Source organism: Panicum hallii, chromosome 1, assembly GCF_002211085.1.
Source record: "Panicum hallii strain FIL2 chromosome 1, PHallii_v3.1, whole genome shotgun sequence".
NCBI classification, from domain to species: Eukaryota; Viridiplantae; Streptophyta; class Magnoliopsida; order Poales; family Poaceae; genus Panicum; species Panicum hallii.
In genome coordinates, this window is record NC_038042.1 from 39,439,121 (window position 1) to 39,467,108 (window position 27,988).

General features: G+C 45.1%; 2 protein-coding genes across 3 annotated transcripts; both read left to right on the forward strand.

Moving 5' to 3' along the window:
- The first annotated feature begins 3,916 nt into the window (after window positions 1–3,916).
- LOC112875444 (AUGMIN subunit 6) lies at window positions 3,917–12,241 on the forward strand. Of its 2 annotated transcripts, none has more exons than XM_025939302.1 (13): window positions 3,917–4,338; window positions 4,435–4,491; window positions 4,586–4,680; window positions 5,963–6,113; window positions 7,102–7,227; window positions 7,333–7,492; window positions 8,237–8,297; window positions 8,363–8,630; window positions 10,000–10,125; window positions 10,293–10,436; window positions 10,689–10,935; window positions 11,063–11,515; window positions 11,751–12,241. In XM_025939302.1, exons 1-13 carry the CDS (start codon window positions 4,126–4,128, stop codon window positions 11,789–11,791), a joined length of 2,142 nt encoding a protein of 713 aa, XP_025795087.1. In that variant the 5' UTR covers window positions 3,917–4,125; the 3' UTR covers window positions 11,792–12,241. The 2 variants fall into 2 exon arrangements, with proteins under 2 accessions (XP_025795087.1, XP_025795095.1); XM_025939310.1 differs by having other exon boundaries at window positions 3,918–4,338; window positions 10,692–10,935.
- Window positions 12,242–14,368: 2,127 nt separating this feature from the next.
- Window positions 14,369–18,485, forward strand: LOC112877962 (putative F-box/LRR-repeat protein 23). Its single transcript, XM_025942339.1, has 2 exons — window positions 14,369–14,833; window positions 17,737–18,485. Exons 1-2 carry the CDS (start codon window positions 14,490–14,492, stop codon window positions 18,380–18,382), a joined length of 990 nt encoding a protein of 329 aa, XP_025798124.1. The 5' UTR covers window positions 14,369–14,489; the 3' UTR covers window positions 18,383–18,485.
- Window positions 18,486–27,988: the final 9,503 nt, after the last annotated feature.

The window sequence follows — 27,988 nt, forward strand, 5'->3', positions numbered from 1 at the left end:
TCGCGAACGCGCTGGTTCAACTTCGCTCGGACCTCCGGGTTCTGTAACTTCGCCGTCGGTTTTGCGTTGCGCGTCGAACCCGCGCCGCGTTACTCCTGTCCTGACCGCCTTGCCGCTGCGCAGTTGCTCCCTCCGAACTCGCCGAACTGTAACCGTCACCCTCGATTCACCTCCTCTCCTTCCAGCTCATTGCCCCTCGTGCATCTCGCGAGCGAGCGAGCTCGCGTCCTCGACACGGCCACTCTTGCGTCATCAGAGATTTCCGTGGCGTAGCTAGGGCCGATGTCACCGTGTTCCCACATCTCGCGCAGAAACCCTCCACCGTAACTCCTCCTGCGTGTGCCGTTGCTCGGCACGTCGTACTCCAGCATCACCTGCTCATGCCCATAGGCCTGCTCTGCTCCAGCCGCTCAACAGCTGCCCACACCGCCAACTCCCGCACGCCACCGCGCGCACGCTCGCGCCACTTGCTCGGTGCCGCCCACGTTCCTGCCACTCCAGCGCCTACACCGGCTCTCCAGCACGCGAGCTCCTGCACCGCCTGAACCATGCCGCTCCAGCTCCCGTGCTCGACTAACGCCAACTCGCCTACGTCGCGTCGCATCAGCTCACGCCTGAGCCGTTCGCGCGTTCTGCTCTGGCGCCGTTCTGCCTCGGGCTCGCCCGCGTCTGAGCCCGCGCCGCACCTGCTCCTACGAGTCGCTCTTCCTTTCTACGCGCCAACGCACCTCCACCCGCCCGCGCACACGCGCTTGCTTGCGCCACCAGAGCCTGCGCGTGCCCTGCCTCTGCGCACGCTTGCCAAGCCGCCGCGGCTGCGCCGCTCACCTGCCGCGCACGCTTGCGCACTGCTCACTCCAGACGCGCGTGCGCTGCGCCGCCCATGTGCGCCTCGCTCCTGCGCCGCCCCACCAAGCCGCTGGCTTCCGCGCGCTGCCGCACTGCTGGCCGCCCTTGCCGTCGCTCGCCCCAACGCCCGCGCGCAGCCGCTCTGCCTCCTGCGCGCCTGGGCCGCTCGCCTGGACCGCACTTCGCCTGCGCGCCCGCACCGCTGCGGCCGCCGCTCGGGCCGGGCCCGCCTGTCGCGCGCGCACCCCTGCCCCGACCGGGTGCCGCGCACACTGCTCCGCCTTGGGCCCGCCAGCTCGCTCCGCCCGCGAGCTGCAGCAGCCCGCGCGCGCCGCTTGCGAGCCGCCGCGTCGCGCCTGCCTTCGCGTGCCCTTGACCGCGCCGCACCTGGCGCCTTGTGCCGCGGCCCGCGCGCTGCTGCACCGTGCAGCGCCCGCCGCTGCTTGCTCGGGAGGAAAAACAGCAGCCCGTGAACCAAGGGAAGAACAGCAGGGAGAGGAGGAGGAAAAGAGGAATTTTGATAGTGCTGCTGCCGGTGGGAACGGATAAGACAGAGACGCCAGGGGAGAAAAGAAATAGAGGAGAAGGATAAACAGATTTCCCCAAGGACCTTTGCGTAAATACAGAAAACTACAGGGATCTTTCTGTAAAACATAAATTTCCCATTACTCTGAAACCCAAATGAAGAAGTGCCCAAAATGAAAGTTGGAGAGTTTTTCAAACTCTACAATATTGTTTTAGGGCTCAAGTTCAAAAACTCAAAACTCGCATCTTTGCACGTGAAATTTTGAGCAAAAGTTGGATTTGAATTACTTTTGTCCTAAGAGTGTAATTTTTAAAATATTCAGGACCTAAATGCAAGAATTTATGACATGTCATAATGACGGGATAGACTCGTCATAATGATTGGATAAACATGTCATGATGACTTGCATCTTTTACACTTTAGTCCTGAGTAACTTTGGAAATTACTTTTGTAAATCAAATATTTGCGTAAAAGAACTTGTACTTTTATAAAATTACATAAACACCCTTATTTTCACCATTTTACCCAAAATTTTAACACACTTCAACACTTGCATTTCTAATGCAACTTTTGAATAAATAAATATATATTTTTACAAGGGATAAAATAAAGAAAACATGTTTACAAAACCACCTTTCACTAATTTCAAAATTACCTCCCAACCAAACACATTTTGCAAAAATAACCCTAGGTTTTTCTGTAATTACAAAAATACCCTATTTACTTGCACTTTTATATTTTCAAAAGTTTCACATAAACACACATGAGCTTTATACGAACAAACACATATTTCACACTAACAAAATATATGCCTAGCTTACAAACACATGAACTGTCACACCTGGCGCGCTAGCTATCAGTGTTTTACTGCCACGTCCATCGAGGGATACCCCGAGGTGGTGAGTTTGTAGGTAGGGTGTCGCCGATATCAGGACCTCGGAGGTGTAAGAAACACAAGGTTTAGGACAAGTTCGGGCCGCCGAGAGCGTAATACCCTATATCCTATGGTTTATATTGTCTTTAATGGTGATCGTCCCTGAGGGGGTCCCTGTCCGCCCTTATATAGTCTGGGGATAAGTTTACATGGAAGTCCTAGTCGGGTACAAGTCCAGGAGTCCTACCTGAGTACTTCTCGGGTAGTTTTCTACCGTATCCGACTAGTTTCACTACTGTAAGAGAAGTCCTACTGCACTACGAGTAGTTACAAATGTAGGGCGTGGGCCATATCCCATCCCGTATCCTAGGAGAAGTACGCCACGTGGACAGTCCCGTGTGCCCAGGTCTAACAGTCCGTTCTATAAATTGCAATCCTAATTTTTTTAGACATATTAGTAGTGGGGTGAAATGATTTTTTTAGACATATTAGTAGTAGGGTGAAATGATTCTGGTCCTTATTTATTGGCCGCAAGCAACTAACTAGGCTTTCTAAAATCATGGCCAGAAGCTAAATTTCGTATGCAAATAAAATTTAACCACTTAATTGCGCGGTAGTTTTCAGGAAAAATAAAGGGATGATGATAACGTGTCCCCTCCCCCACTTGTTGAACAATTCTAAGGATTGCACTTTTTGTATGTTTTTTCGAATATCAGAATTGCTTTTTTCATCGCACGGAGGTAGTATAATATATCAAAGATATTGTTATAGGATTTTACCTTTCTCTTTTTTTCCTTATCCATATATATTAGGTTTTCTCTTACCGTATGAATAATGAGACAAAAAATGATAGTGTTGGGCAAATGTAGAGATGACTTGCCCCGGGGAATTTGAGATACTACCTTTTGCTGTGTAAAATAATACCTATACATTATCTAAAAACATACATGTATGATTTAGTAACGAACAATGTGCATTATTGTACAAGACCCATAACATAACGTTCTACAAACATTTTATATGTTTATAGTTTCAACTGATCCACGTACTTTAGAGTAGTAAGATGGTATATGTACAATGTACTTGGAATCACAGGGGATTTTTACATTTTGGGTTGAATTAAAGTCATAGTTTTCTTATCTATAATATATTTTAGCTGGAGAAATGATTTCCAATTATAGTTTATGAAGGGTAGGAAACCTTTTTGTTGGATTCCAAATTTTGAGCTCAAATTCAAAAAAAATTACTATAAATATTTCCATGTGTAAAGCTTGAATTTGGGTTATACTACCTCCAATTATTAATATACACTATTTTGGACAAACAAAATGAACTAGTTTTAGTTTATTTTCGTTGTCCAAAATATCATGTGTTAAATGATTTGATGGAGTAAGTTCCATTGACCAAGAGATGTTCACCCGCTCACTAGTTAAGAACGTTCCAACTTTTTGATTGCAAGCCTGACGTTCCTAACTTCACGTCTGAATTTTTTTAATATTTATTTATGTATTATTTTACCGGATAATATTTCGTTTCAAAAGTTCCTAGAATTGTTCGTCGCCTGCTACAAAATTTGAATGGTGCCTGACCTCAGCAAGCCGGCAAACAAATCCAAAATCCTAAGGAGAAGGAAAAAAAAAAGAAGCACCACCAAAGCCTCACCCACCTGCCCATTTCGACTCGATCCGGCCGCTCGCCCCCTCGCCTGCTGCCGCCTGCTTTTGTGTTTTGTCTCCCTCTCCCACCTCCGCGAGATCTCATGGCTCCGTCTCCAATGGCGCCCTCCTCCTCCGCCTGCTAAACCTAGCAGCCCCAGCCCTACCCACCAGCGCCCCCAAACCCCCCTTTGGAGAGCAAGCGCGGCCGGGGCGCGGCCATGGCGACGGATCGGGAGAAGGAGCGCGAGGCGGAGCTGGAGAGCGCCATGTACACCAACTGCCTCCTCCTAGGCCTCGATCCCGCCGTCCTCGGTTCCCCCTCCTCCCCCGCCGCCCGCGTCGGCCTCTTCCGCCACTCCAACCCGCGCCTCGGCGAGCAGCTCCTCTACTTTCTCCTCTCCTCGCTCCGCGGCCCCGCGCAGTCCGCTAAGGCAATCCCCTCCCTTCGTCAATTTCTGGTTCCCTTGTGTTTGGGGAAATTTTAGGGCTTCCTGATCTTTGATTTGGTTTGCTTCGCCTTAACGCAGGACTTCGACAAGGTCTGGCCAATCTTCGACTCTGCTCAGTCCAGGGAGTTCAGGAAGGTGAGATTTTCTACAGGTTATTTCACATTTACTGGTTGATTGGCTGTGGTATTTTTGACATTGGTCGGGTTTCTTCTTTTGATTGGTTGATTAGATCGTGCAAGGGATAATTAGCGAGCTGGAGCAACAGGGGGCGCTGCCGAGGAGCAATTCCAGGGTCTCGTCACTTGCTACGTGCTGCGGCCCCAGGTCAGTGGACTATACTGGGCTGCATTTGGTTTGGTCGGTTTGGGATATGCTCAAGGTGTTGTGGTGCTTGCGGTAGAGGGCAATGTAGCTTCATTGGATCGTTGGAAACATATACACCGTTTTGAAATTTAGAGTTTGCTGAAACTAGATGTGACATAGATTGTTTCTATCCAAGTGCATGGTTTCGACCAAAATATGTAGTGCTGGTTTAAAGATAAATAGTGAATGCTAGTTCTCTATTTCTTCTCTAGAATAGGAGAAATAAAAACCGAATAGAATGGATTCGTAAGGACTCTCTCAAGTATCAGTAAGTTGCTTCTATGCTTGTTCAATCCTAAACAATTCAGTCAAATACCAATACACTATGTGTCCTTAACTCACCCGAGGGATAAGGTGCAAAAACATAAAACCCACACCCCAGAGAAACACTAGGTGGACAACAGAAAGACGATATATATATATATATATATATATATATATATATATATATATATATATATATATATATATATATAAGATTGCCTACATACAAGGCCTATATATATATATATATATATATATATATGTATGTAGGCAATCTTAATATTTGCAATTTTCTGCTATTATAATTGATCATATGTCATTCTTGCCCACAATTCCTTGTTACCATGCAACCAACATAGATATCCTTTATGTATCTCTGGTCAAATCTAGGGAAGTTTGACTGCATGTCCTCATTGCGATGCTAAGGCTCCATTCGGAAATGCTGGCTGCAGCAGCTGCTGCAGCCAGACAGGAGCAGCTGAACTTTTATCCGTATCAATTGAATTGAGCAGCTGTTTGAGCTGTAGCACTATGCAGCTGCAGCCCTCCTCCAGCCATACAACTGAACACGCCGTAAACTAGTCCTAAGTGGGTCTGGCATGCATTTATGATATAGGTTAGGATGCCCTAAATATTTGTTTAGCTTGGCCTTTTTCTGGTGGGTAATGCTGCTTGAATTCCACCAATGAAATTTAATGCTACACATGTCTGATCAGTTAAGTCACGACTAGGAAGCTGGATATGGCTTGAAACAAACCTTTTCTCCAAATGCTGCATGTACAGATTGCCAGGCAATCATCTACAGTATCAAGAAAGTGACTGCAAGTCGTAGATACTGTAATTCTCAAACTTTTAGAAAACAAAACAGTCCAACGGATACCTCTGCAAAATGTAAAATATATTTAGTTCTTGGAGATCAAATTACTCGGCTTGTTTTCATATTTTAATTGTAATATTTTGCACTCCTATACTGATGCAGATTTGTTGAGCTTTTGTGGCAACTCTCTGTACATGCCTTGAGAGAAGTTCACAGGAGAACTTTTGCAGCTGATGTTGCATCAAATCCCCTTCCTGCAGCACTAACAGATGTTTCTTATCTTCATGCTGCTGCTTTACTCCCTGTGACCAAGGCAAGAATGACTAATTCCTAAATCTTTTGAAAACTGTTGATTTTATTTTTGTCATATAGAGAACCTCATGTAGATTAACAGCACCAGTCTCTAGTCTTAAAATGCTTTTAGTTATAAAAAACTTAATTTCTTAAAACATTACTCCCTCCATTTCTTGTTTGTCTGGTTCGCATATCTAGGCGGCATACTATTTGATGAATATTTAATGGAATCGTATCAAAATTTTACTCATTAGATAGATCGATACCTAGCTTTTGTGCCTCTTAGGTGTGCGGACCCGACAAACATTGTGAAATGGAGGTAGTATATATGAAGCATTTTAGCCCTGTGAGAATGGTATGTATACTTGTGCAATTGTGAATACTTGGGGAGCACCTCTTATGAGGTTAAATTTTGAGGAGAAAGCGTGTGTGGCCAATAACTGAGAGGAGACATAGTTGAAGCTAATATGGCTTTGCGTGGTAGTATAACTGAAATAATTTTTTTTCATATGCTAAGTATGGCAACATAACAGGCACCATAGGTAGTTCAACCATTTGTTGGGGTTGATTATTTGGCTTCTATCAGTAAGAAAAGCTATGACTTGGAATTTTGATGCTTAGGAAACCTAGTAGGTTAAATAAAAATTTGATTATCGAGAAGATGCATAGTTCATATAGTGACTAAAATACTCTAAACAGAAAGCCAATCTTGGATCCTGGACAAGATACAGACCCAATAAAATTGGAATTCAATTGGATTATACACTAATTTTATTGTACAGATGGAGCCAAATAGACCTGTCGTTTACTAGCATAGTTGACCAAGCCTGAGGAACGCCTCTCCTTTCAATGAGGCACAGAATGGCAACTCTATAGTTTCTTGTTGAACCTGTGGTCCAAGTTGCACTCCTCGTGCTTCTATATGCTAGGTCCATAATATGATTGTTCAATTAATGAACTCCTATGTTTGGTATTATTCTTGTGAATTGATCCGGTATTCCTAACAGGCAAGGATAGCTCTAGAGAGGCGTAAATTTCTGAAAAATGCAAATATAGCTGTCCAGAGGCAAACAACATGGTCAAATTTGGCCCATGAAATGACAGCTGAGTTCCGAAGTCTATGTGCTGAAGAGGTACACTGTAACTTCTATATAATCTATGTAGATATGTGTTGCATCCTGTATCCATTTCTTCTTACTGGATTTTGTAGGCTTATTATCTCCATCTGGATTTTGTAGGCTTATTTGCAGCAAGAGTTAGAGAAACTACAAGATATGAGAAACAAAGCAAAACTTGAAGGTGACCTGTGGGATGAACGACTCTCAAGCTCGTCTGGGCAGAATTCTCATTTGGTTTCTAAGGCAACTCGTCTTTGGGAATCGATATTGGCTCGCAAAGGTACACATACTGAAGTATCATTATCGATTATATGCTGCTCAAATGTGACTAAATGAATTGCATGCTTTTTATAACGAGTTTGCGTTAATTGACACATTAGGCCTATATAGTCATATACTGTAGCATGTGGCTACATGCTCTAAATATCAATGTTGTGCATGATCAGAAAATATGTGTCTATCTGTTGTAGATTGGAATTATCTTATAAATTTACTTACTGGGCTTGTACCATATGTGCCTGGCTGACAAGTGACAAGTGACCTTAACAAGATAACATCTGGAAGCTGTTGTATTCTTGTCTTACTATTCAGACGTTAACATTATCTTATACATGCCATCAGGGTGAAACAAAGGGGAACTAATATGGTCTGAGGTTTGGATTTGGGTTTTGTTTTGGTGTAAGCAGTCATAGCATATGATTGTTTGCTTATGAGTCCGAGACTAGGATAAACAGTGATGCTAAATGGCCTGAGATTCCGTACGGAGCCTGTAACATTTTCTGCTTTAAGAAACTATTCTGGTGGTTTGATAAAAAATTGATTCTCCCATTCTGGTGGTTTTGTTGCACTCCTTGTATATGCTGTTGTAACACAGTATTATACCATCCTTGAAAGAAAAAAAGTAAAGATATTTCTTTGGATATTATACCATCCTTGAAAGAAAAAAGTAAAGATATTTCTTTGGATAGAGTGTAGTAACACAGCTTATTTTAATTCCTGATTTTGATTACTACCATTCTTGCAGGCCAACATGAGGTTTTAGCTTCTGGACCAATTGAAGATCTTATAGCACATAGGGAGCACAGGTGTGTTCTGTAGTTCAATAAGTGTTATGGTTATTACATTATTTCTAATAACACTATCCTATTAGATACCGGATATCTGGATCTCAGTTATTAGCAGCCATGGATATGAGTGCAAGTGTTCCGCATTCTGAGTTATTATCAGCTCGAGCTGGTGAAACTTCTCCCATTTTGGACAAGCAAGAACAGATTTCTCCGCTATTCCAAGGAAAGGAAGAAGCCCTTTCAAGGCCAGATGATAGGAACGGACATGGTCAACAAACTGTTGATGTAGCTGAAATTCTCCGCCGTTGGACTCATGCTTTACAGCGTATTCATAAACAGTCTCTTCATTTGGTAAGATGTCACTTTATTTGATTTTATTGTTTTTGTTTGAACTGTCAATACATCAGAGTGACATTGATGGATTCCTTTTCATCACATATCCTAATGATGCCATTTGTGCATTATAGATTAGGAGCACAGTCAACCACTAGTTTTGCCAATGCTTGCATTCTAATACATTTTGCTTTGCCTTTTGCATTACCTAGTGAATTCCATTTACATTGCTCTTGTGGGAGCATTGCATAGGATGTCACAGACTGATATTTGCACATAAGATAGCTCATGAGTCATGAAATATATTAGACAGCATTTGGCCTGTAATACCACTTATATCAGTGTTTTCACAAACCATTTTAACAAACGAATTAAGCTTAGCTGAGCATATGTTCTGGTGGAGAATGTTGTTGCCATTGTAAAAGTGCTAGTTGTGCTGGTTGGGTTACAAGTGTTGTACATCTTACAGGAGATGAACCAGTAAAAAGTGATTAGAGAAATAGTAAACTTTGATAATTTATGTTAACATCATCTGTAGTGTTGACAATACTTAACCCCTTTTTGACTGCTTGAATGTTCCCTTTTTTACATCCAAAGGACTTAGATACAAACTGCTAGAGAATTTTCAATCGGCACAGATCTGTTACACATCGCAACATGATTATTACACAATACTAATCAGTTGCTTAATGGAATTACGATATACACATGGCTTAGGACTTTAGGAGTGCTTCATACATAATATCATATATGCAACAATGGCATGACCTACTATTAACAAAGCCTAGCATCTTCTGAACCATAAAGGAAGTAAATATTGCTAGTTTAATTCTGCTTATCCTCTAGTTTACACATTAGCTATATGATACACAACGAATATTTTAAACACTCGATTTTCTGCTATGTCTCACTTTTCCTTGCATGCTTGAACCTTTGATATCTCTAGTTGCCATCAGTTTGGAGTAGCATGGTGAATTGTTAATATGACCTTTTCCAGGCGTGTTATTACTTTGATGTACTACATGATTTCATAGATCTTGCATATGTATACAAAGATAATTCATAGTTGATATTGATTGCAGTTCAACAGATACAATTAGTACAATGGCTAAATGCTTGGTAGACCATAAACCAACATAAATGTATTAGAAAAATGTTCCATAAATTTTAGACTAAATAAAGAAATGGGGATACATAAGACTCGGGTTGAGCCATATTAGATTATCACCAAGGTATTTCTGCATGTACTCCACTAATATACATTACGACATATAAGCACTGTATTTTATTTGGCATGCATCAGATACAAATATTGTGACTTCCTAGTACAGTTATGCATTTTGATACACCATTGAGCTGATGTGTATCCTGTCTACTAATTTGATAGGCCAAAGCAAATGACGGAGAGGGGCCAGAATTACTGAGGAGTGCATCTGACGGAGAGACCAGTACTCATGCTGACTCGTTAACTGCAACGTTAGCTGAACATCGCCAGCATTTAGTCAGTATACAGGTAATAACATCTTCCATACAAGACTAAGCTGGTTTCTCTATTGATAAGCTGTAACCTAGGTATGAAACCCTGGCAGTCTACCAGTAGTGACCAGGTTTCTGTACTGGTGAATGGAACAATGCTATTTGATGGGTTTTTAATATTTGGCTGTTTTTCCCTTTGTCTAGGGTCTAATTAATCAACTAAAGGAAGCTATTCCAGCAATGCAGCAATCAATAGAAGAACTCTCAGAAGAAGTGAACAGTGTCAGTAACCCAATGGATCTTTTGAATTCCAGACTACCGCTTTCTGCCGGCCTTGGAAGATCAGAAGTAAGAATAAAAAGTTTTAACTAATTGCCTGTTTTGTTTTATGATGATTTACCCATATTTCCTTTCCAACCTGTTGAAATAGGGCATAGACATAACAACCATGGGCAAGTTTTTTTACTGGCAGCTGCGCAATGCTTTTCTGTATGAAGCAGTATCAGTTTGCTATATTATGAAATCTCATCAAGCATAAAAGATTTTCAATATTGGGCATGCACATTTTTTTCTACAGCTTTCTGACTACAGACATTCAAGCAGGAAAGCAGCAGTGAAGTTTCAGAGATGACTTCTAAGCTCTCTTCTACACACCTGGACAAACCTGGGGGCAGTCCTGCTCTAAAGCTACCTCCATTATTTAGCCTAACTCCAAGTTCTTCTGGAAAAGGAACACAGACACAAAAACGGAATGCTCTAATACGCCAACCTAGCCAGGAGGTCACATCAGAAGAGAAAACACTTACTATCCCCTCAACTAAAGATCAAATGAATGGTTCAGAGCATGGTATTTCTTATGCTTCAGCTTATCCATTCATCTTTAGGCTCCATTTCTTCTTTTTTACTGATAAAAAATGAAGTGCTTTTCGATGAATAGCATTGGTAATTATTTTGGTTCAATATGGTCTTTGCAGAAAATGACGGCTATATTGCTCATGACATTAGACGGTCTGTTCGTGAAGCTGCTCTGTCAAAGCCATTGAGGAATACAGAGAGGCCACAAGATAAAAATAGTGACGATGGTTCAGAGCACTTCTTCATTCCACTGTCAGCAGGTGCTGCAAGGAAGGAGATGGATGCAGCAACAAATCGACGGAAACAAAGACCAGGTTTATCGTCGCCTCAGATGAAGTTCCCAAAGAGCACGAGTGATCTTTACTACATTGCAGACAGCCCAATAAACACAAGTCCAGTTTTGTTAAGTGAAATGAATGGACATGATCCTATCAGTGCCATGAGCTTTCTTGACCCGGTCAGTGGTCTGGCACATCAGTCATTTATCACTGATGATGCTCTTGATCAAGTATTCTCCCCCCCTCTGTTGATGGAATCTACGTTGTTCCATGATGCAGATGAGGACCTGCTTGGTAAGTCTTCTCAAAATCAATGAATTTTGTTTTGAGAAGTAGTTATGCATATGCACATACTACTGCATGCCTGCACTTCTATAAGTTTTCATGTCAGGATTTTGTTAGTCCTTAACCATGTCCTGTATTTCAATTTTCATGAGGAAATTAAGGATAATTTTTCTGGTAACCCATTGTGTCTCTACTCAGAACAATATGTTTTGAACCGACCAATAACATGTTACCCATTTTTCAGCACCACTGTCAGAGACGGATGCAGCATTAATGGAACATTAGGCTTCACATGTACACTGTAATATTATGGCCATTGCCTGAAGCTTTCAGCGCCTGACCGCAGCCCGGAGATGCTTGTGGCTTGTGTTTGTCTTATTGACAGCATTTTTGCGGTGAACGCGTTGCTGATGGAGCTGCTTGCCAGTTGCAACCAGCTTGAGATAGATGCTTGTGCATCAGAAATTTGGGTTGTTCTGTTGGGGGAGATGGTGGGTTATTGATTTGGGGAGAAAAGAGGGGGTGCTTAGAGATGATATAGATGTTGGTGTTGTACCAAGTGTAGTGTGCACAGTAGAAAAAGCCCAATCTTGTGTATTTAGTTAGTATACCTCATCTGTATTTGTGTTGTAATAATTTTATCCACTTGCTCAATTATCTCTTTTTTCTGGTGTTATGATGTCAAGTTGCTTCGAATTGTGTATTACTCTCAATTTCATTGTAAAATATGGCAAATCATAAACTAACTAATGTAGAGCCCCTTTGGCAAGGCTTCAAAACCGGCTCCAGTTTCAGCTCCACGTGAAGCCTTGCCAAACGGGATGCGGGGAGGCGGCTCCACCAGAGGAGTCCCCAAAAACGCGCTCTCTGGAGCCCAGCGACGGAGGTGGAGCTAGAAAACGTAGCTCTGCGCGGCCGTTGGACCTCCTTGTCCTTGCAAGGGGTAGCGAGGTGTGGGTGGAGGCTGGCAACGCAAGCAGGAAGGTGTGGGCTGAGGCCACCGCTGTCAGGAAGAGGAGGCGCTGGCGGCGGGAGGAGGAGGAGGTGTGGGTTGAGGCCAGTGGGTGCGGGGAGGCGCGGGCGGCATGAGCCGGCGGGAGGAGGAGGTGCGCATGTTGGCTGCCGGCAGCGGGAGGAGAAGGCGCAGGCGTTGGCGAAGGAGGCGCACGGGAGAAGGAAACGGATAAGATGGAGATAATGAAAGGAAAGAAAATAAAAAGGAAAAGAATGGAAGGGAAAATAAAAATTTGCTAAGGGCATATTGGACATTTGACCTCTTTAATCTATTCATGAAAACAGAATGAAGCTGTATTGCCAAATATTTTCCATAACAGCTTCAGCTCCACCAGAGAAGTTGCTCCACGAGAGGAGCCGAAGCTGTCTTTGGAGGATCATGCCAAACAAGCCTGTAATGTTTTCTTAAGAAAATACTAATGTAGCACAGCAAATGGGGATAGATCAACATGCGTGTAACTGTTAGGGTAGTATTGTGTTAGCATGGTGTGTATCCGATTTTGCTTCGTTACTCTTCGTCGATATATCAAATGTTATTAAACAACATGGCGAAAGAGAGACTAACGATGCATCATGTACGACACGACGCTGTGCAGAGGTTAAAGAGAGACTACCGATCTCAAGGGAAGTTTTAAGATCCTGTACTCCTATTCTGCCTTGCTTGGTTAATGGGGGCGTGCTTATCGGAAATTTGAACAGATTTACCAGGTACAAGTGCATAGCTGTACCAGTTTAATTCCTCGTGCAATTAGCCTTCTCCTGGTCAAATAAAACTCATACCTAGATATAAATTTATATGTATATGTAGTCATGCCACCGGTTTGTACTTGATGCACGGCAGATACACCATGGACTCATAAGCTGGTGTTGATCTTGATCGGATCAATGCCTTTCACTAATCACCATCTTACAATGCAACATCTACAATATCAAATTAGTGTTATTAAATCTATTATGAAACATATTTTGCTATTGTGTTAACATATGTTCTATAGGCTTATCAATGTAAGAGAAATTTTACTAAGATAATACACTATATGTAATATGCATAAGATACATATGGACCTACACAAACTAGCATTGAACTGGTTAAAGTGGTCAGTGGTCGTCGAGCATCACTAGGGCTGGTAGGCTCCACACGTGCCACCTCTCAGATCTAAGATCCGCTCATGGTCGCACGCTCATGCTTCACTTTCACTTCCACTCTTGGTTACCATCATAGCTTCTGTGCTCCGCTTCCATCCCCGTTCTTCGTTGCGATCATGACCTCTCCTACTACACTTCCACGCCGCTAGCAAAACGCGGCACTGTGGGATAGGGGAACTGCAACGCATTGGCCGTATCGGCATGGTGGCATCGCGACGACAGCAACGTGAGGCGACACATTTGACAATGGCAGCGTGGCTGGATGAAGATGGTAGATGGCCTAATGCAGCACAGTCTGGTGGGATGCCACAACTTGGGGCGCGGGTGGCGTCGCAATAGCGGCGTCGTTGGGCATAGGGATGTGGATGATAAGAGGCAGTGGGGACAGCGGCGGATTGATGGGTAGCATGATGTAGTGGGACGGTGGAGGTAGGAGTAATTTCGATGATGAGTGCAGTGTGTGGTGCGTGGTGCAGGGAAGGTGAGGTGGAGGAGCCGGAAAAAAGGATGGGGCGTGATATAATCATATAAAAGATTTATTCTCTAATATTTTTTATTAGCAAAACTTTCTGGAAAATAATGGTACGAAAAATCATTCATTCGATTTTAGAACTTTAGATAGAAGCTTAATAATTTCGTTCATAAATAAATTTAGAAACTAATTCCTGGTAAAATCGTGAAGGACGGTCAGTGGTTCTCGAGTGGAGGGGTGAATGCGAAACTCGGCTGCGTCACTTCGAGGCCGATGCACGCCACCTACTCCCTGCGCGGCTGCGCCACCGCCTCCTCTTCTAGCCATTCCCGCAAACCCTAACCCTCTCCGATGTCCTCGCTGCCGCCGCCAGCTTCGTCCATGGCTGAGGCAGAGGTCGAGGCCCGTGACTGGGCGGAGATGCCGTCGGACGCGCTCGCCGCCGTGTTCGGGAAGCTGGACGTGGCCGAGATCCTGACGGGGGCCGGGCTGGTGTGCCGCGCGTGGCGCCGGCTCGCCACCACGGACCCCACGCTGTGGCGCCGTGTGGACATGTGCCACCAAGGGGACCTCCTGGAGACTGAGGAGGCCGAGGCCATGGCGCGCGCCGCCGTCGACCGCGCCGCGGGCACCATGGAGGCGTTCTGGGCCGACACCTTCGTCACCGACGACCTCCTCCGATACATCTCTCAGAGGTAGGGGGCAGCTTTACCTCCTTCTGCATTTCTTTTTGTTAAATGATGGATGACGACACCTGTTCTAGGTATTCGGTGGTTCGCACTGTGAATTGCATGCTTACCACAAACAATCTAGACGATTATCTACCTACATTTTGACCATTCGGTTCCCCTCAGGTTGCATTCGTGTGAGAATGTTGGTCTCCCTGAAGTGCTTATAAATTGTTCGTGTAGTTTCTGTTATGTAAATTCAAATGACATGCTGTGAGTAGGAATATCAGTCAAAGATCGAAACAAGGGATCTGGATAATCTTTTTCACTTGCAGAATAAAATGGTACAAATCTGGTAATGATGTATTTCTCTGATAATCTTGTTTGGGGACAAGACCAAATTTTAAAATGCAGTAGCCAAATAAAATTGAATGAAAAAACAATTCTTAGAAGCATGCTTTGTACATGTGGTTTTCATGTAGCTTTAGTCTCTAGTACCTGGATTTTTTTCCTCTATTGACCTAGATTCGTTGCTTGAAAGTGGTTTTCATGTAGCTTTAGTCTCTAGTACCTGGATTTTTTTCCTCTATTGACCTAGATTCGTTGCTTGAAAGTGGTTTTCATGTAGCTTTAGTCTCTAGTACCTGGATTTTTTTCCTCTATTGACCTAGATTCGTTGCTTGAAACGAACTGAGTCAATCGCAAGCAGATCCTTTGGGCAGAGCCTAGGTGAAGAGCAGGATTTCTGAGACTAGACATGATGCAATAATCATGTTCTATTGGTTGAATATTAGAATTGATTATCTTCAACATGGAAACCTCTGACTTTCAGAAACTGTCTCAAAGGAAGAAGTAACTGTTCTTCACTAAACTGGTGGGGTCCATGGTTTCTATCAAAAACTCTTCTGTTGAGTTTGAAATGCCAGCCATTGTTCCTGGAAGACTGGCCTATTTTAATGGATGATCTGCTTGGTTACAGGGAAAATAAAATAAAAGAAACCTAGTTGGACTTGTCCTTATGATTAACTCACTGTACATGTTAAGTCCAATCTTCTCAAATTCTGATCTTCCTTGGACCATTGTAAACAAAAAAATGCTTGATCACTCTGATCCTCATTGTTTTCTAACTGTATATGTTATGCAATGGTAGAAACTTCTACTCATTTGCTGAGAAAATGGAAGATTGATTCTAGAACCTAGTTGATTGCTGTGTAATTAAATGGCATGTATACTCTTTTTTTATTATTGGTGTTTCTCCTAGTTACTGTTTCATGTTGTTCCTTCTAAAGGTTGGTAGGCTAACTCCGCATTTGACATATTCAGCTCTTTTTATATACAAGTAGTGCCTCCATACTTCTGCTCTTCAATGGGGATGCACAAATCTTGGATCACTCCATGGGATAATAAGTAGCTGTATCCATGTCATAGTTTTTGCTTTATGTTGTGTGCTATTCTCAAAGCGTGAAAATAGAAGTGTCCTCTGAATCCTAACACTACTAGCTGGTGAACTTCACTGCAGTTTACTCTTATGTCTTTATCACGAATGGCAAACTATCTTTTTGTCACAGACTTCGCTGACCATTTTCAAGTAACTCTGTTTCACGAATCTTTGAGTTAGTGTATTATTCCACATTTGTCTCTGATGTTCAAAATATCTAGAAGCTTGGCAGCATGCAGATCTATCACCCTATTTTTCAGTTTCTTAAGAATCTTTCAGAGAATTTCCAAATTAACTGGAGTATTTAAGGAAAAAAATTATATTGTGCGTGCTACAAATTCCATTCGATGTTGAATGTTGAGCTTCACAAATTTCGTTATGCCATGCAGCCTGATATTTGTCTATAACCATTTATTAGAACTAAAATCAGCTTATAACTATCAAATAAAGTCATGTAGTCTAACTGCCCAGCCTAATTTGTATTATGGTACTTGTCACGTTCGCGAGGAAGTGACCGGATAGGGTAGGTGTGGGAAGTTGCTGGCCTCTCCTTGGCTGGTTTGTTGCCCGTGATACAGGAGTTGCTGTGGTATCAGTAAGGAGATAAGGCACAGAGAACAGGTATGAGGACTAGATTGATTTGTATTAGCCTTAATGAAGTTGCAATCTGCTTATATAACCTGGCCTGATAGAAACCTACTTAAGACCTTTTTTTTTTGAGGTCAGTACTCAATTCTGACATTGTAATCTAAACAAACTCCTACCCTATTGCAGTTGATGTAAACCTTGTTTACCACAGATTTATGTTTTCTTCTTTGATGATTGTTGCCCGACCATGTTCAGTATTCATCTGTAGTTATTTTCTTTCTTGTAGTCGAAATTACTCTTGCTTTGTTGCATTAGTATAATTATCCAATTGTTTATAGATGGAGATCTTAGTCAAAATTGACATTTTATTTTTGTTATTTGTTGAGTGTTTGCTGTATGAAACTGTTTGCCTCAAGTTCCACAAATTCAACCAGCTCGTATCATTTGTTTGTACTGCTACATCGAGTATATTTACTGGATCTGGTACCATGTTTGGTTTACTACAGTTAACAAGTTCAGCAATATCGAATTCTCATTTATCCTTAGATAATGCTTGTCCCTATTAGAGGTGTGGTTCATTATCCTTGTGTTGTTCCAATCCTTTGGCAAGATGTGGTATGTAGATTGTTTGCATATTGTCAGCTCAGGCAGTAGTGAACTATTATTTTTCTAGAGTTGTGTTGAATCCTCCTGATTAGGTTTGCACATCATTTTTGGTATATGATTGATTTAAGAAAGGCATTGATTTACTTCAGTATATTTTTTTAACCCTTTCAGCAATTTGTGTAGTTCAAGTTTTCATTCTGCCTGTTATGATCTTAGGAAGCAACTTGGATCTGACACCTGACTATTTTGATTGACTAAAACAAGAAGCTTATCCAGATCTACCCATCTCTGTGTGCAGGGCCCCCTCATTGAAGAGCCTCCAACTCAGCTTGTGCCATCATGTCTCTAATGAAGGTTTTGCAGAGGCAATTAGTTCTTTACCTCAGCTCGAGGAGATTGATGTTACACTTTGCTCATTGCATGACAACGTGTGTGATACCATTGGCAGAGCCTGCCCACACCTTAAACGCTTCAGTTTGAATGAACGCTGGTCTAGTCTTCAAAGTGAGTTTGCACCCTATGAGGGCATGGATGATGACACCAAAACATTAGGAATTGCTAGCACCATGCCTGGGCTCCAAGAACTACAGTTGATTGGTAACAACCTGACCAATGATGGACTCATGGCAATTCTTGACCGTTGCTCGCACCTTGAATCCCTTGACATACGCCAGTGCTACAACATCCAAATGGATGATGTGATGAAATCGAAATGTGCTAGGATACGAGATCTAAAGCTTCCTCATGACTCCATCTCCGACTTCAAGTACCGTGCTTACATTGTCAGCAGCATTGCTAATTCTGGCTCTGATTTCGAGGTTGACATGTACGACGATCTGCTGGAGGTGGTCACTGAAGATGATGAAGCTGATTTTGATGATGTAGATGATTTCGATGATGCGGGCTCGGATGGAGGCATGTATGATGATGAATTTGATATCTGAAAGAAATTCATCCATGTGAAATGATGTGAGCTGGAATGGTTTGGCATTCCCTAGGTTGAAATAAACAATGCGGTACTGATATTTGTATCATGTGGTCTCCTGATGTCTATACTTGTAAACATCCCCCCCTCCCCCCCACCCTCCCCAAAAAAAATAAATAAATAAAAATAAATCAAGAAACTGGAGTAACTAAATTGACCATCTTAATTGCTGTACCCCGGTTGCCACACGCACTATTATATTGGTAATCTTTATTATGTGTTACGTGTTACGTTTGTAATTTGTGCTCTGAACTGAGGCTGTGACAAAGTAAAATCTTTGCAGATGAAGTAAGTAAAATTCTCGCGGATGAAGTAAGGTTCTTGACGTTTTGGCCTCTTCTGATTATAAATGGTAGAAAGTGGCTATTCGTTGTGTTGAGAAGTTTTGGCCTTGAGGTAGGTAGCTAGCAGATCTTTTCCCATTCTGGATCCAGAAGCTAGACTTGCTGCACATTTGAAGAAAATTTGGTTCGGTATCTAGCAGGCAGTTCAGCTTTCCAAACACAAGTAGCAGTCGTACAGGCAATCAGAGGTACTCAGTCGTACACAAACAGAGATACAGAATCGTGTCCAAAGGCGGGCTCCACAAGGATTCCGCGTACCCCACACGTCAGCAGAAGTGGGGAACCTCCCATCCTCGCCACAGATTTTGAGTATATTATCCACTTCCGTTGACCGTCTCGACATCCGCTCATCATCCGCCGCCAGGTCACGGGACCAACTGCATAAAACTCGGAAAATCAGCGTTCCGTCCGATCCCCAGTTGTGAAATCTCAACCACAGAAGTAGTCCCTTGGTCCTACCGGACGTCACGACAACCAGGCCCGCATGTCAGAGAAAACTTTTGATACACCCTCAAGACGGTATCCACTATCCACTAAACCAATCCGCTGTCCGTGTCCACCTAAGGCCCCGTTCGGTTTTCTCGGAACGGGCCGTTCCGGGGCTCATTCCGGGTGGTTTGGAGCGGCCCGTTTCGAAACCAGGTCCACGATGAAATTACATTTCGTTTTAGTTCGTTTTGGTCCGACCCGGAACGGAAACTGGTTTAGAACAAACTTTCCACCCTCTCCATGGCCCGAAATGCAGCCACTAGTTTGACCCTCCAGCTCGGATCCAGGCGACGGACACACAGCCAGCGATGGTGCGGCGGCGGCGACGCCGATCCTCTCCGCCACCTAGTTGCCGGTAAGCCGCCGCCCTCCTCTTTCTTCCCCTCTCCTCTTCCTTGGGGCTTGGGTTGTGGTGAGCTACAGGCTGGATTTGATTCTTGCCATCGGTGTGCTTGGGTTCTTGAGTTCGTGCCGCGCTTCAATGCCTTAATTCCTGTTTGTTGGGTTGTGTTCTCCGATTTCATTCCATTCAATTTGATTCGATTCGTGGAAGCCTAGGTAGGGTAGCACGATGGTAGGATCTTGGGTCAGCTTGCTCACGAATTACTGTCGTCTCCCATGGCTAGTAGATGTGGTCGTGCGAGATTTGTTCTTGCATTTAGCAGCACAAAAGAAATAGCACTTCAGTGATGCGGCACTGCAGTGACACCATTCTGACGAACTGTTAGTTTTGTTCCAGTAGGGAGACAGCTTTTGTTTTCATGCCTGTGCTCTGAACCAGGTAGAATCCTTGCCTGCATATGCTCTGTTTCCTCTGCATCCACAATTCTTCTGAGCTGCAAGACGTTTACTTTGTTCTGATTCTGCTAATTTATTTCCGCTTCCAAGGAAAAAGGTTGCAATCTTACATAAAGTATTGTTTGGTAGGAACCGTAAGAAAGTATTGTCCATGTTCTAGAACTGCTACATCTTATGTGTGCCTTCCTGATAATTCTTCTTGGTAATCAATTATTTAGATTTACAGTTGATATGAATTTTGGTGCTACGGTGCTATAATGGAATTAGAGTTTTGATTGCCATTTGCTAACTGTCATTAACTAGAATGGGCTGGAAGAAAATGCTGGTGTACAGGTTGGTGTAGGTTTAACACTTTGGTCTGTATTGGTCTCTGCAGACAACACATTATCTGCTAGTTTTTTCTTGAGTACAGGAACTTGAAGCGTTCCTCCATCAGGGAAGACTTAAAAGAGATGTTTTATCAGTTTCAGGAGGCTGATAACACTTTTATTACATCAGATGGTACATCACCGTACAACTCTACGCGGTAATGGGCAGTGAAGCGCTACTATCGCGAGGATTACAACTAAAACCCACACTACTACACTAGCTACGAAAAGAGGGTCATCAGAGTCTTGTGCCATGCGGAACTCCAGCGGTGGCCCTAACCACAGGCAAGACTGGGTGCAGGACGAAACCCTACTCGACGTCTTCGGGGAGGTAGTCTGGATCTTCTGCTGTAAGAAGTAAGGATGGGGTGAGTACAAACGTACTCAGCAAGTCCAATCACACCCACGGAGGGGGTTATATCAGAAACCAATGCACAGGACACTCCAAGGATAAGGTTATGGTTCATTTGCAGAAAACTCGGTTGTATGCATAGGTTCGTTTAAAAATATTTTCGAAACAAGTTTTCTAGTACCGAGGAGCACGTGATGTTGATCCACACAGGATCCAAGTTTTAAGCTGCTACCGGACTCCCCGTCCGCCGTAGCACACGGCACAACTGCCGGATACTTTCCAAACAACCCACACCAGTCCAACCATTCCCAGAAAGAAACACTAGTTATGTGACCACACCATAACTTGCCCAATACCGTGAGCATGGCTATTCAAATAGATTTTAACTCTGCAGAGGTGTGCAACTTTACCCACAGGTGGGGTACCACAGCACGATCACCTTAGTGTCGGTGCAGATCCCAACAAAGCTATTACCCACCTTAGCTAGACCTGACTAGCCACCACGGGATCCATCAAGGGGTCATTCGACCTATCTCTGAGGTTTAACCGGGGCATAAGTCACACAGAGCTTATCCCTTCTCCTTGATCACCCGTTGCTCTCAGCTCTTCTAATGGCTATCAGACTAACTAGTGGGGTTTATGCTAAGCCGTTGCCCATACAACGGTCAAGTGGTTTGCACGACAGGAAGCTAGGTGAGATGACACATCAACTCGGTCCTTAGGAGTGACAAGATGGATATCTTCCTTCCTCGCTCAACCACATAGGTACGAGCACACCAACGGCAATTCACACCGGAATGCCATCCATCCCGTCTGACTCGTCTTTCAAAACCATATTTTATCCCTTCCCACACACACACTTTCTTTATAAAACCAGGTGGTCAAGGTATGGTTATCACAAGCAGGGTTGGCTATCCTACCATGTTTTCAGCAAGCAAAACCATGCAATTTTATAAAACAGGCCACTGGGTTGTGTTTGTAAAACTAGGACAGAAACATGCATCAAAGGGCGGGATTGAACTTGCCATCATCAAATCCTTGCGGGAGGTCCTGATCGAAGCACTGTCCCTCGGGTTCGGGGTCGCAGAACTGGTCCTCGTTCGCTTGGTCACAGTCGGGAACTTCCTCATTCACTCCGTGTCCTACGAAGCAAATAGACAGACACACAATCAAGCGAAAGAACTAAAAGCTTTTATCGTTGAGCTTTAATCGGAAATAATTTAGTTATGGAGATGGGGGTAATATTTTTGGGTGGTTTCTTAATGGCATGGTTAAAACTATACTAGAAAGGGTGTGGTAAAGTTTCGGGTCGATCGGAGACCGTTTGGCGCATAAAATGACAAGTTAAAGAGGGTTCGGGGGTTAAACAGGGGTCCAGGGGCTCGTTTGTAAATGGTTATGAAACGGAAAAGGACTTGGTTATAAATTTCAGAAACATTTGGGGCATGTTAGAAAGGTGTAGGGGTTTATTTGATATTAGGCTTACATGACGGGGGTTGTTTTCCTAAATAACTAGGAGCAGAAGGGCCTGCAGTTAAAAGTGGCACAAGGGGGGGTTCTTTTGGGGAAAAGGGAGAGGGCCAGGGGGTTTTGTGGCAAACAGCCACCTTCTTCCTCCTCTCCCCATGGGAAACAGAGGAGCGGTGGTGGGGGCGCCGGCGGTGGTAAATCCGACCGGCCCGAGGCCCGGCGTCGGCCATGGAGGGAGGGAAAAGGAGGAGGGAGGCGAGGGGGTCGGATTCCCTTACTCACTTTGGCTTGGGACGCGGCGAAGAGGCGGGGCCGCGGTGGGGGGCGGCGGCCGGTGGTGGCGTGCGTGGCGGCGGTGGTAGGGGCAGGGAGGTGAGGGGCTAATTGGTGCTGCGGGTCGTGGGGGCGCCGGGGGTGCTCCTTGGCCCCTTTTATAGGCGCTCGGGGCGGTGGAGCAGGCGAGCAGGTGGCCGGCAGAGGCAAGCTCCGGGGGCGGCCATTAATGGTGCTCGGTGTCGTGACACGGCGTGCGGGAAAGGCGCGGGCGCTGAGGGCGATGTCAATCACGTGGGGGAGGAGGGGGCCGGGCGCTGTGCGGCACAGGGGCGACGGCGCGAGCGGCGAGGGCGGAGCGCCAGCGGCGGGCGGCGCGGCACGCGCGGGGAAGGGCGCGCGCGTGCGCGCACGGCGCGGCGAGGCGCAGGCCAGGGCGGGGGTGCGAGCGGCGGCCGGCACGGCGCGGCGCGCGGTCACGCGATGCACGCGTGGGCGCGGGCGGCCGAGAACAGGGGCGCGTGTGCGCGCGAGGGGAGGGAGGCGGCCGGTGCCTGGCACGGCCGGGTGCGGCCAGGGGCGCGCATGCGGGAGCCAAGCAGGAGGGGGAAAGGGAAAAGAAGAAAGAAAAGGAAGAAAGAAAAAGAAAGAGAAAAAAGGAAAGAGGGAAAGAAAAGAAATGGGAGAGAGAGAGAAAGAAAAAGAAAAAGGAGAGAGCAAGAAAGGAAAGGGAAGGGGGATTGCGTCGGCGCCGATCGCGGCGGGTGGTCAAGCGTGGGCGACAGGCCACCGAGCGGTGCGGGATGGGACGGCGGTCAAGTTCCTATCGGTTGTCAGGATGGCGGGGGGGGGGAAGCGGAGAGGGTTAGGGTTAAGGTTCGGACGGGCTTTGACGACGAATAGGTTTTTGATCGAAACACTCTAGCGAATGGTTTAAATTGGTAAATTTTTAGGGCGTCACAAACCTACCCCACTTAAAATGAATCTCATCCTCGAGATTCGACTGGTTCTTAAACAGATGGGGAAACTCCTTCTTTATAGCCTCCTCGCGTTCCCAAGTTGCTTCCTCTACTCCGTGTCTGCTCCATTGAACCCTGCATATCCATACTTCGGAGTTTCTTGTCCTCCTAGTGACAGTGTGCAGAATTTTGACCGGTACTGCCTGGTATCGCAGATCCGCCTGCAGATCTATTGTTTCCACCGGCACATGTTCTTCCTCGGGTACTCTCAAACACCTTCTTAATTGTGAGACATGAAACACTGGGTGTATATCCGACATTTCTTCTGGTAACTCCAGTCGGTATGCTACTGCTCCGACTCTCTTCAGAACTTGATACGGTCCAATATATCAAGGGGCCAATTTTCCTTGTACCTGAAATCTTCGCGTTCCTCGGATGGGTGAGACTTTGAGATAAACATAATCTCCTGGGTTGAAACTTATTTCTCGCCTTTTCTTGTCTGCGTAGTTCTTTTGCCGGGATTGAGCCGCTTTCAATTTCTCGCAGATCTCTGCTACTTTTTCTTCTGCCTCTTTTATAAGTGTGGGTCCCACTAGGGCACGTTCTCCAACTTCCGACCACATTAGGGGAGTCTTGCACTTCCTTCCATAGAGAGTTTCGAATGGTGACATGCCCAAGCTGGCTTGGTAACTATTGTTGTACGAGAATTCTGCATACGGCAGACTCTGCTCCCAGTCCTTTCCGTAGGTCAAGATGCATGCTCTCAGCATATCCTCCATAATCTGATTTACCCTCTCGGTTTGACCATCCGTCTGTGGGTGATATGCTGAGCTGAAATCTAACTTGGTGCCCATGGCTTGATGTAAGCTTTTCCAAAATCCTAGAGGTGAATTGAGTTCCTCTATCTGAGACAATTTTGCTAGGCACTCCATGTAATTTTACTATGTTTTCCACATAAAGCTTTGCCAGCTTTTCTCCACCGTAATTAGTTCGTACGGGTATGAAATGAGCCGATTTAGTGAGTCGGTCCACTATTACCCATATGGAATCGTGTCCTTTCTGTGTTCTAGGTAGGCCTACCACAAAGTCCATTCCTATCTCATCCCATTTCCAAACCGGAATGGGTAGGGGTTGCAATAATCCTGCTGGCTTTTGATGTTCGGCCTTGATCCTTTGACAAGTATCACAATGAGCCACAAATCGTGCAATATCCGCCTTCATTCCATTCCACCAATACTTTTGCCTTATGTCCATATACATTTTGGTGGATCCTGGGTGGATGGAGTAGGCCGAGTTATGGGCTTCGTCCATGATTATCCGCCGGAAGTCTCCATTCTGGGGTACACAAATCCTATTCTCGTACCATAACGCTCCCTTATCGTCCACTCTGAAACCCGGTGCTTTGTTTTCTCCAGTTTGTTTGCAGATCTTTATTAACTCCTGATCCGAGCTTTGAGCCTATCTAATTCTATCCTCTAGTGTTGATTGGACGTTCAGCACATGGCTGGAACCTCGAGGAACAATGTGCACATTTAATCGTGCCATTTCCTCGCGCAGATGGTCATCTTTGGGCCCATAGGATTTCCGACTTAAGGCATCGGCTACCACATTTGCTTTCCCGGGGTGATAATGAATTTCCAAATTGTAGTCCTTGACCAACTCCAACCATCTTCTTTGCCTTAAGTTCAAATCTGGCTGAGTGAAGATATACTTCAGACTCTTATGGTCGGTGTAAATTTCACACTTATTCCCAATCAAGTAATGTCTCCAAATCTTAAGGGCATGCACTACGGCTGCAAATTCCAAATCATGGGTCGGATAGTTCCGCTCATGAGTCCTGAGTTGGCGGGAAGCATATGCAACGACTTTCCCGTCTTGCATCAGCACACACCCTAATACTTGTCGGGATGCGTCACAATAAATGACAAAGTCCCGATGAATATCCGGTAGGGTCAGCACTGGGGCGGTTGTCAACCTTTGCTTCAATTCTTGAAAACTTCTTTCACAAGATTCTGTCTAGGCGAACTTCTTCTCCTTCTTAAGAAGTTCCGTCATGGGTCGGGCTATCTTGGAGAATCACTCAATAAATCTCCGATAGTACCCGGCTAATCCAAGAAAACTTCTGATTTCACTAACATTAGTCGGTCGCTGCTAGTTGAAAACGGCTTCGACCTTCTCTGGGTCCACTGCTACGCCTTCCGTGGTCAGAATGTGACCAAGGAAAGCTACTCTCTCCAGCCAGAATTCACACTTGCTAAACTTGGCATATAGCTTATGTATTCTCAGCTTTTCCAATACTACCCGCAGATGTTGCTCATGTTCCTGAATACTCTTGGAGTAGATAAGTATGTCGTCGATAAAGACTATGACAAACTTATCCAGCTCATCCATAAATACTTTATTCATGAGGTTCATAAAATAGGCAGGGGCATTGGTTAGTCCGAAGGACATTACGGTGAACTCAAACTGCCCGTAATGGGTGACAAAAGCTGTCTTAGGGATGTCACTTTCTCTAATCTTGAGCTGAAAATATCCTGACCTTAGATCGATCTTGGAAAAGTACTTGGCCCCTTTTAGCTGATCGAAAAGGTCATCAATCCTGGGGAGGGGGTACTTATTCTTAATGGTAATCTCGTTCAGTGCCCGGTAATCTACACACAACCTCATACTCCCATCTTTCTTCTTGACAAACAGAACTGGGGCTCCCCAGGGCGACGAGCTTGGTCTGATGAAGCCAATTCGTTGCAGTTCTTCTAGTTGCTTCTTTAATTCTATCAACTCAGAGGCCGCCATCCTATAGGGTCTCTTGGCTATAGGGGAGGTTCCAGGGATAAGGTCAATGACGAACTCTATATCCCTGTTCGGTGGCATACCGGGAAGTTCTTCGGGGAAGACATCTGGGTATTCGTTTACTACCGGGACTTCTCCTAAGGGCTTGGCTTCCATGCTAAACACCATCGGGTTAAACTCACTTTCCTGGGTATGGCAGATTACTTGTACTCCTTCGGGGTTTGTTAGGTGTACCACTTTGTCAGTGCAGCCTATGAGACCATTGTGTCGGCTTAACCAGTCCATTCCAAGGTTCACGTCTATTCCCCCAGACTTAAGTACTACTAAGTCTGCTAGAAATTCTACCCCACTTAGATTGATCCTTACCCGTGGACAACCTAGTTGGCATTTGATGTCGCCTCCAGGCGTCCGGGTTAATAGGGGTGTTTTTAGTAGTACTGTAGGTATTTTGTGTTCTTCCACAAAACTTGAGGATATGAACGAGTGCGATGCTCCAGAATCAAATAATACTGTTGCCAGAGCTGAGTTGACTAGGTACTCACCGAGCACTACGCCCTGAGCTCCTTGAGCCTCCTACACGTCGATGTGATTGACGCGAGCTCGTCCAAATGACTGCTGGGGCTGCTTCGTCTGCTGACTGTTGTCATTGTTGCGAATGGGTACTCGGTTGGCACCGGTCAGGGCTGGTCTGGGTCCATTCACCGTGTTGGAGAAGGCTGATGTAGCCGGCCTATTCTTGGCATAAGGGCAATTGGCAATGAAATGCCCTGTCTCATGGCAGTTGAAACAGGCCTTAACATTGTTGTTGTCGGAGGCGACCAGGCTTGCATTGCTCTGCGGGGCCCTCATGGTATTCTGGCTCCCAAGCTGTGTGTTATGGGCCCGTGGTCCTGTCACTTGAGACTGAGTCCTATACTGCATTGGGGCCTGAGATCTCGGTACAGTGTAGCTGAAGTTCCTCGTCTTTTGGAAACGGTCCTGTTGGCGGGCCTTACTTTCCAGGAATTTGCGTTTGTTATCCTTCCTCTCTTCGGTTTTGGCCCTTTCCGTAAGGATAGCCTTGTTCATCAGGGTATTGAAGTCAGGATAGATCTGCGGGGTAAGCAAGGTCCGGAGTTCTGGGTTTAGTCCCTTCTTGAACATGTCTTGTTTCTTGTCATCGTCGTTCACTTCCTCCGGTGCATATCGGGCCAACTCTATGAACCGGTGGGTGTACTCTTCCACCGTCATGCTCCCTTGCTGCAGTGCGCGGAATTCATCCGCCTTGCACTTCATGGTGGCCGAAGGGATGTGATAACGGCGGAACTCCTTCACAAATTCCTCCCAAGTGATGGTAGAGGCATCCTCAGCTGCGGCACAATAATTTTCCCACCAGGCTAATGCTGTTCCGGTGAGTTGGTGGGCTGCCAGAAGGACTTTGTCTCGGTCCTGGCATTCAAACGGTTCGAGTTTCCTCTGAATTACTCGTAACCAGTCGTCTGCAGCCAAAGGGTTGCAGGATCCGGCAAAGGTGGGCGGCTTGGTCCTTAGAAAGGCTGTCAGCTTGTCATTCATGTTCTGCCCTCGTGGTTGCCGGTTAACGAGGGCGTTGGCCAGTGTTTCCAGTATGAGGGTCTGGTTGTGGATTATCTGTGCCAGGTCCCTGAGGGGTGGGGGTGGTGGTAGTTGTTCTCCTCCTTGATTTTCTCCTTGGTTCTGGCTTACTTCATGTTCTCCCTGAGG

What these genes read in the sequence shown, in the direction of transcription:
- LOC112875444 (XM_025939302.1), top strand. Translation starts at nt 4,126, where the DNA reads ATGGCGACGGATCGGGAGAAGGAGCGCGAGGCGGAGCTGGAGAGCGCC. An exon ending in AGTCCAGGGAGTTCAGGAAG is followed by an intron (nt 4,492 to 4,585) that starts GTGAGATTTTCT and finishes TTGGTTGATTAG; the next exon opens with ATCGTGCAAGGGATAATTAG. An exon ending in AGCATTTAGTCAGTATACAG is followed by an intron (nt 10,126 to 10,292) that starts GTAATAACATCT and finishes CCCTTTGTCTAG; the next exon opens with GGTCTAATTAATCAACTAAA.
- LOC112877962 (XM_025942339.1), top strand. Translation starts at nt 14,490, where the DNA reads ATGTCCTCGCTGCCGCCGCCAGCTTCGTCCATGGCTGAGGCAGAGGTC. An exon ending in CTCCGATACATCTCTCAGAG is followed by an intron (nt 14,834 to 17,736) that starts GTAGGGGGCAGC and finishes CTCTGTGTGCAG; the next exon opens with GGCCCCCTCATTGAAGAGCC.